This window comes from Rhinoderma darwinii, chromosome 3 (genome assembly GCF_050947455.1).
Source record: "Rhinoderma darwinii isolate aRhiDar2 chromosome 3, aRhiDar2.hap1, whole genome shotgun sequence".
NCBI lineage: Eukaryota > Metazoa > Chordata > Amphibia > Anura > Rhinodermatidae > Rhinoderma > Rhinoderma darwinii.
The window spans coordinates 293,297,356-293,306,882 of record NC_134689.1 but is presented as its reverse complement, the minus strand read 5'-3'; the positions used below and the strand labels follow the sequence as shown (position 1 = coordinate 293,306,882).

At 42.4% G+C, this 9,527-nt stretch overlaps 1 protein-coding gene across 4 annotated transcripts in view; it reads right to left on the bottom strand.

Moving 5' to 3' along the window:
- Positions 1 to 718: 718 nt before the first annotated feature.
- Positions 719 to 9,527, bottom strand: part of SH3GL3 (SH3 domain containing GRB2 like 3, endophilin A3) — a 71,122-nt gene continuing 62,313 nt past the window's right edge. For all 4 annotated transcript variants that reach the window (XM_075858069.1, XM_075858071.1, XM_075858072.1 and 1 more), the window contains 3 exons: positions 4,811 to 4,914; positions 2,788 to 2,909; positions 719 to 1,412 (listed from right to left, as the gene is read on the bottom strand). In XM_075858069.1, coding sequence (XP_075714184.1) covers positions 1,207 to 1,412; positions 2,788 to 2,909; positions 4,811 to 4,914 — 432 coding nt within the window. In that variant the 3' untranslated portion in view covers positions 719 to 1,206. The remainder of the gene's footprint in view (positions 1,413 to 2,787; positions 2,910 to 4,810; positions 4,915 to 9,527) is intronic.

Below are 9,527 nucleotides of genomic sequence, written 5' to 3'. Positions count from 1 at the left end.
GTGGTTTGGTACCCTAAAATCTAGTGACTCGTTCCCTATATTCCCTATATTCACACGCTTCTCAAAAAAAGGCTGAAAATACGAAGCTGTTTTCAAGGGAAAACCGCTCTTGATTTTCAGCCGTTTTTGTGGCCATCCTTTAAAGTGTTTTTCTATAGTCAATGAAAAACTGCACCAAAAACTGCTCAAAAAGTGACATGCACTTCTTTTTCGCAAGCATTTTTTACGCGGCCATTTTTCAAAACGGCCGTGGAAAAAAACGCCACGTCAAAGCAGAGTGCTATTTTTCCCATTTAAATCAATGGGCAGATGCTTGGAGGCATTCTGCTTCCGATTTTACGGCCCGAAAGACTGCCAAAAATAAGCCGTGTGAACATGCCCTCAAAGGGTTATTCCGCCACAACAACTTATCACCTATCTTGTGGATAGGGGATAAGTGTTAATGATTTCTGGGGTACAGTGCCAGGCTATCTCATAAAGAATGAATGGAGTGGCAGCGTACATGTGCGAATGCTGGTCCGTTTGTTCAGGGGACTCGGGATCCCCTTTCTCTTAGACGGTGCGACTCCCAGGGATCAAACGCTTATCCCCTATCCTGTGGACAGGGGAAAATCGGATCATAAAGGATCCGATCATAGATCCTGTAACAATACGAAGCCATTCTAACTTCTTCTAACTGCCAATCTTTTAAGTAAAAGGATGGTAGAATATGGTTTTGTAATATATTTATTATATTTGGTCATATAGATATATCAGTTTATATTAAGACAACATAACACAAGTTTGACACAGATTTATAATGCTGAATTGTGCAACATGTATCAGAATATTCCGTTAAGAACTGGCGTTTTCTAATTTTCATAAGGAAAAGAAGTCAAACCCCCTCCAGACTTGCTCATGTGTTTAAAATACTTTAAAAAGATTTAAGGGGAAAAAGAATATTAAAAATAGTCAACATACATGCAACAGCTGTCACATATGAAACCTAATGAAACTATCTCCATACAATGATAAAATAGAATCTTTTTTTGCACGTCCTTGTAAGTGTCAATGTTTTCATAAAAATAAAAATCGATACAAAATAAATACATATAAAAGATGACACAATAAAATTTAAGTCACTCAAGTAGCAAGGCGTTCACAGAATGCCACATTCAGAAGTTTTAAGAGTCTATTTGTAAGATTGTGGAATTGTTGATGTGATGTTCACTGTGGAAGGGGAACCACGACTTCAACATAATTAATGGGAAAGAAACCAGATTCCCCGTTGACCATGCCTTCAAACCAGTTCTCATCAATTTGGTTGGTTAATGTGATGATGTCTCCTTCTTTAAAGCCAAGTTCACCTTCATTTTCTGGGTCAAATTCGTACAATGCTCTGCAACAAGGCTGATCCAAATGCATCGTAGAACCTGGGAAATGTATACAATAGACAATTAACTAACTAAACTGTTATTGCATTAGGTTGTGTTTATTGAATGGGCAATTCAGTTCAATTAAGTTGAGGCAATAGTATCCCAATATACACTGGCAAAATAGATGCTGAAAGGTCACATCAAATGTGGTGTGAGCCCAGCCTTATTTGTGACTGCAGGATGGGAGAGAACAGATGAAGAGACACAATTTGGAGCTTAGGCTATGTTCACACCTGCGTTCTGGCTCCCGTTCATATCGTAAGCCACAATGCTCTGCTGGCCCGGTCATACAACTGCCCAACTTGACTTAAAATGGAGTCTCTTAAGTTCCAGCGCTTCATGCATTCATGCATATATTTCTTGTAAAAAATAACGTCTCAGGCCGGTTTTGGAAGAGCACAGTATATTACAGGCTCAAATCCCAGGGCCCAACTGTGGGACCCAAAATGGCAACATGGAGCCCGGTAAAAAAAAAATATATTAACTGTTTAAAAAGTTTAAATATATGCAGATATAATTATCAATACAAATAAATTACAAGTGCCTTTTACAATACTATATTTCTGTTATCAGTGTAAGACTGCGATACCTTGGACCAACCAGAGGAAATGATTCTTGGGGCCACACTTAAGCTACACAGAACATGTGCACTTTAAATTGCAATGTATACTCTGTTGCTACTAACAAAAAGAAAGTGGCCCACATGGGGAAGTCTTTCCCTACGCGTCTCCGATCCTATTGTGGAAAGTCCCCTTAATCATATCAGAACCCGGGTTCAGCAGTACATTCAGAGTTCTCTTTTAGTTGTTCCCCCTGACATTTTGCAGTCTAGTTACCTGTTGCTTTAGCAGTATCACTGCCTGCTGATATTAGTCTATGGAGGTTGCATGAAATAGCATTTACACAAGATACTTCATGCTGCCCTCCCCCCCCCCCCCCCCCGACTAATAGCAGAAGTAACACGCAGGTATGTAAAATTTCTATAACTCTCATATATACATAGGACTATATGATATTTAATATTACAATAGATGATGCTTAATGAACTATCATAGGTTCAAACAGTGTAAATCATGGCTAAAGTGATATGGAATATATATATATATATATATATATATATAATTATTTTTCCTGTAATACTAAAAAGGAATAAACTTTTTAAGGATGCATTCTGACAGCTGGTTTTCAGGTTCTGGCCTAGTTTTTTTTTTTATCTATCAGAAAAAACTGATTTTTCACTCATAGGATCTTCTTCCATTTTGCCAGAAATATATGGATAGTTTGACTGTGTGAATGTGCCCCTACACATATAAAACATTTGTGAGAGGGTATAGCTAGGAAGGATGAGAAGAGAATAAAATGTCACCTGTACCTGATAACTTGATGGATGAAGTGGAGATCCCATTATATTGTAGCCTTTCATCTGAGTCAAGTACTGACATTATTGATCTTGAATGGTGCTCCCGTTTAGGACGACTGGACGCGGAATTCATTCTAAAAACAGACAACACATTTTCCAAATAACATTCTTAAAACACTCTCAATTGGCAGTTTCCGTGACTCTCATAGTGTTGTATGGAGAGGCAGTGTACATGCCCAACCGCTGACCTATACAAACCCCTCCCCTCCTTGTGAGGAGAAACGGTGGACTCAGGACCCCCTTACTAGTGATTGCTAGGACTCCAGCGATCGAACATTTATTACCTATTGTATTGTTTGGTGATAAAAGGGTTTTCCTACAATAAACATTTAAGTGCTGGTACTACTTTTATGAACGTCAGTTTCTGTATATTTGTCCTAAAATCTGCACATGATTTACTGCCTTTCCTTAGTTCTGTATTTTGTCAGAGGTTTGGAGAGATTAATACAGGTGTACATGTGTATAAGAGCACGATAACTGCAATTACGTCTGAAAATACGGAGCTGTTTTCAAGGGAAAACAGACCCTGATTTTCAGACGTTTTTGGAGCAACTCGCATTTTTCACTGCGTTTTTTACTGCCATTTTTGGAGCTGTTTTCATTGGAGTCTATGAGAAAACGGCTCCAAAAACGTCCAAAGAAGTGTCTTGCACTTCTTTGACGATGCAGTCATTTTACGCGTCGTCGTTTGACAGCTGTCAAACGACGACGCGTAAATTACAGGTCGTCGGCAAACCCATTCAAATGAATGGGCAGATGTTTGCCGACGTATTGGAGCCATATTTTCAGGCGTAAATCGAGGCATAATACGCCTCGTTTACGCCTGAAAATAGGTCGTGTGAACCCAGCCTTAGGCCTCATACAGATGGCGGTATTTGGGATCTATGTCACTTGCCCTGTGCCTCTGATTTTACACAAATTCTTTTCCTTTACTCCCCAAGAAGAATACAATACGTTGACTCAAGTGGCGGCATGCAGTACGTAGTACTATATGGAGCAATGGGCTCACACAGGTCTGTGCACACAGCATTACTGTGTGCATGAGGCCCAAAGGAAAAGTACATCATTATTTGCCTTTCCATCATCCAGTCTTAGAGGAGAATTTATTAAGTGTAGTGATTTATACGCCAGTCCTAATATAAAGAGCGCTGGAGTAAGATGCACCTAATTTATCAGTTTATACGCCTCTTAATAAATTAGATGCAACTCTGGCCTTATGTGTGCCAGAAAGGGAAATCTATGCCAGATACGAGCTGGTGTAGATTTGAAAAAGGAGATGCAACTACTCTGAAGAAAAAAAATGCAACCTTTGCCGTTTGTTGCAGAGTTTTACTTCCTTATTGAACTCAGTGGGCAAAATCTGCAACAAATGCGCAACCATGTATCAATTTATGCTGGACCACAGGTCTATTTCTGCATGGAGATTTACTGAAGCGTGTGGATGAGATTTGAAATCTGCAGTAGAAATTGACCTGCTGTAGGTTTTAAAATTCTGCAGCATGTAGATGAAATTTGTTCAAATCTCATCTACATGACTGGTGCTGTATCCCACAACAGATTTGCCATTGGTAAATTCGCACGGAAAATCCACAGCTAACATGCAACGTGTGCCGGAGCCCTTATGGGATACAACCCAGGGCCACTCTTACCTGCCAGTATTTTGCATCAGTATTTGAAAGTCAAAACCAGGAGTGGGCACCAAAACATGGAAGACAAAAAAAAGGTTTCCATTATATTTTTTCTGTGCAAGTTCCACTCCTGGTTCTGGCGTGTGAAATACTGCCATGTGAGAGCAATATATTCCCTCCATAGAGCTGCCTCAATGGATGTGTGACGTATAAATAATAGATCTATTATACAGCAAATTACGAAAGGTAGGATCACTATATATACTCTGGTTTTGGAGCCAGAAAAAAATAAAAATTTGTATGTAAATAGCACGCTACCCACAATATGAAGTATTAGATCAGCTCACCTGTTGTGTAATCTACTGTGGAGATCTTCCAGGATCTGTGTACATTGTCTGTGATAGTCTAATGCAGCCTCTATGAATACAGCCAGTTGGCTCACTTGTTCTACCTGTAATAAGAATCAGAGCAGTGATTAATATAAATGAACATAGATTTCTATCACCAGTTTTTTTACACTATACACTGAGGCCCCCTGCACACGGCAGTGCCCGAAGTCATGGCCCGTGATTACAGGCACGGCTGGCAACGGACAGTCACCAGCATTTGTGGGCCGTGTTCCCATTATAAAGTACGTGAGCACGGTCCGTAAAATCAAAAATAGGACACATCCTATTTTTTGCGCATCATTTCTACGGCCCAGACTCCTTCCAGTAAATATACTGGAAGGTGTCCATGGGCAATAGAAATTAATTGGTCCGTACTTTGATCCGCAATTACAGTCCGTAATTGCGGATCAAAATTACGGCCGTGTGCATGGGGCCTTACTGAACAGACCATGATTATTGAAGGTGTAGGCTCCTTTAAAAGGATCGGATTATGTCTGGTTATCGGCAAACATAAAATGTCACGTTTAACACTGGAGCACTAAGCCAATCCCAGTGATCTCTAGCAAAACAGCAGGTCGATAACTATGTATGAAGGTTAGTATGCTCATAGTAAAATGATACAAAGTAGGTGGCTAAATGCAGAGAATGTAAAGGGGGAATCTACCCAAAAATGACCTTCTGAGATATCACAGATCATTCGTAGAGTCTGTGAGCCTGCACATCCACCGGTTTCTAAAAGTTTTGAGTGTCTAAACCGATTCAGAAATCTTCGACACAACCTTATAACCGAAATCTCCAAGAAGATCCAAAGGGATTTTTGAAATCATTGTCTGAACTTGCAGATTGCACTAATGTAATCTTCAGGCACATATCTCGGTCATGTCAGGTTTTTGGTAGTTATTCCCCTTTGAAAGTAGTATTACTGAGCTACTAAAAATGCCCCATGTTGTTTATGCATTAATATAATAAGAAATACACATGGGGTTTAGGCTTTATTCACACGACCAGGTGTCAAATATGCCATAAAAAAACCAAACCGTTTTTCATGGCATATTTGCACTAGGGTGGTACCCGTTTCCACAGATTCCTCATAGACTTGAGTCTATTTAGGGATCCGGGAAAACGGTGAAAAAAAGGACAAGTCCTATTCTTTCCTGGGCCGTTCACACGGTCTGTTAAAAAGAACGGCCAATTATCCCTGTCGTCTGAATAGGGCCCTAGTATTTAGTAATTCAGATTTGCAGTACTAGGGACGCTGGTTTGAATTCAAGTCCAGCAGGTATGTGTATAAGGGATGATTCAGACGAACGTGGCGTTTTGCGTGCGCAAAAGGCACTTGACAGCTCCGTGAGCCCTGTTCATATGGATGCGTGGCTGCGTGCTATTCGCGCAGCCGCCATCTTTATGACACTCCGTTTGGATGTTTGTAAACAGAAAAGCACGTGGTGCTTTTCTGTTTACATTCATTATTTTACTGTTATTGCACGAATAACGCTTGTCCCACGGAAGTGCTTCCGTGGGGCATGCGTGATTTTCACGCACCCACTGGCTTCAATGGGTGCGTGATGCGCGAAAAATGGCGACACATAGAACATGTCACTAGTTTTATGCAGCGAACTAATGCTGCGCAAAACTCACGGACTGTCTGCACTGCCCCATAGACTTCTCTAGGTCCGCGCGAACCGCGTGAAAACCACGCGGCCGGCACGGACGCAAAACACGTTCGTCTGAATCCGCCCTAAGAGATATGGAAGATAGTGAACCCCGCTGATAACAGAGACCGATGTGAGTGATAAGCTTCTGGGGTAGATTTATCAATGCATCACGGAAAAGGGGGTCCTGATTAAGTGCTCTCTCTTCCAACAAATGCTTCTATGAAAAAACGCTTTTGAAGCATATTTTAAAGCGCATCTTAGGCTAAGTTCACCCAGAGTTTTTTGATGCGGAAACCGCGCCAAAAAGCTAGTCAAAACCGGCCTGAAAATGCCTCCCGTCGATTTCAATGGGAGGCGGGAGGCGGTTTTCTCCCGCGAGCGGTAAAACCGGCTCCCGGGAGAAAGAAACGACATGCCCTATCTTTGGGCGTTTCCGCCTCTGACCTCCCATTGACTTCAATGGGAGGCAGAGAAAGCGTATTTCGCTGCGTTTTATGCCGCCGCGAAAATCGGTGTGCAGGGAGAGGAAAATCTGCCTCAAACTTCGAAACGGAATTTTGAGGCAGAAATTCCGCCTGCAAAAAACTCTGTGTGAACATAGCCTAAGGGCATGTTCACACGCTTACTAAAAAACTTCTGAAAATACGGCGTTTTTTGAGGCGTTTTTCATAGTGTTCAATGGAAAATCAGCTCCAAAAAAACGCCACAAGAAGTGACATGCTATTTCTTTTTACGGAGCGTCTTTTTATGCTCCGTTTTTTAAAACAGCGGCATAAAAAGACGCCCCGTATGAACTAAATGCTGTTTTTCTCATTGATTTCAATGAGCAGATGAACTACACAGCGTATTTCCCATTGAATTCAATGGGAGCTGTTTCTAGGCGTATTGCAAGTGTATTTCGCTACATTTTACACCCTAAAATATGCCTGCAATTTGCCCGTGTGAACAAAGCCTTAGGCTTTCCTTTATATATTTCTTCTGTTTAAGTTCCGTTTCTGGTTTTGGCTTTAAAAAAAAGCAAAATCTGCACTGTGTGAACGAGGCCTTATAGCACCGTGCATGGGCCATTTCTTTTGGAGGCCTTGGAAATGTTTTTTCCTTATCTAACTGAAAATAATCCAATCCCGTGCTTAGCCCTAAATATATGGCTCCTCCACGGAGTTGTAATATGGCTGTGTCCCAGATTTTAGACATTTTACCCTGAAAAATTGTCCGATTTGCAATACTGACGAAGAATACAACAAAAATATCTTGTGCTCTGCATGTTAAGAGGTGTCCAGGCTTCTATTTATATCCCTTGGGCTTTTTTTTTTTATGAATATTAATGTGTCTGCTAATTCTAAGGATGCTTTTAATATTAATTGTAGTGAAACACTGAAAATACTGAGTTATGCATATTGATGAAATGGATCATACTGGACATAATTCAGTTTACAACACAGCAAGCTTTTCAGAAACAATCATGTTGGCCACACATATCCTCACATAACATCTGCGCCTGGAAATTTGTTAGATCGTAGCTAATCCTGTAAAGCTCATACATTTTGTGCAGGTTGTGGTCAGATCTGATATAATTTAAGTCTCAGCTTCCTGCTGAATAAGGGTATGTTCACACGCAGAGTCAAAAACGTCTCAAAATACGGAGCTGTTTTCAAGAGAAAACAGCTCCTGATTTTCAGACTTTTTTTGTCCCACTCGCGAAATTCGCAGTGTTTTTCGCAGCGTTTTTGGAGCTTTTTTCAATAGTCTATGGAAAACGGCTCCAGAAACGTCCCAAGAAGTGTCCTGCACTTCTTTTTCGCGGCCGTTTTTTTACGCGTAAAAAAAAAACGCAAAAAATGCTCCGTCGGAACAGAACGCCATTTTCCCATTGAAATCCCATTGAAGGGCTGATGTTTGGAGGCGTTCTGCTTCCAATTTTTCGGCCATTTTTCGGGCGTTTACGGGCCGAAAATAGGCCGTGAGAACATACTCTCAGAGTTAGGCCCCATGCACACGACCGTGTTCGGTCCGTGATATACGGTCCGCATGTCGGCTGCATGTCCCGGACCGAACACAGTGCAGGGAGTCGGGCTCCTAGCATCACACTTATCTATGACGATAGGGGTCACTGCCTGTCCGCGGAACTACTGTCCCGTACTGTAATCATGTTTTAGTGTGTGACAGTAGTTACGTGGATAGGCAGTGACACCTAGCGTCATAGATAAGTATGATGCTAGGAGCCCGGCTCCCTGTACTTTGTACGGTCCGGGACAAGCGGCCGACATGCGGACCGTATATCACGGACCGAACACGGTCGTGTGCATGAGGCCTTAATGTATAAGATTCATTTTAGCTCATTTTTATGGATGTAGGTCATTCATACCTCCCAAACTTCCCAGATTCAGCGGGACAGTCCCGGAATCCGGGCAGTGTCCCGCTATCCTGGGCGGCCGGTGGTATGTCCCAGTTTCAACTGTATCTGCGTCCTCAGGATGCAGATACAGCTGAATCCAATGCTGAGATAGGGAACGTCAGCTCCCTACTCCAGCATTCAACTATGGAGTTGCAAGCTCTCTGGCCGGGGACTCCTCTCTTGAGAAAGCCCTTGATGTCACAGTCCATATATGGACAGTGATGGCAGTGGCTCCCCCAGGAGCAGAATCCCCGGCCAGAGCGTTGCCGACGCTCTGGCCGGGGATTCATACATCTTAAAGCCCCTAACATCACTGTCCAAATATGGACATGGAAGTCAGGGTCACCTCCTGGATTGGAATTTTCGGCCAGAGCTTTGCCGATTCTCTGCCCGTGGATTCCCAAACCTGGAGAAGCCCCTGGCGTCACTGTCCATATGGACAGTGACCTCAGTGACTCTTCCCTGAGTGGAATCCCCGGCCAGAGCGTTGCCGACGCTCTGGCCAGGGATTCTGCTCCGGGAGATGCCCCTGGTGTCACTGTCCATATATGGACAGTGATGTCAGGGGCTCTTCCTGAAGTGGCATTGTGGCACTATGGGGCATTATACTGTATGGGGCATCTGT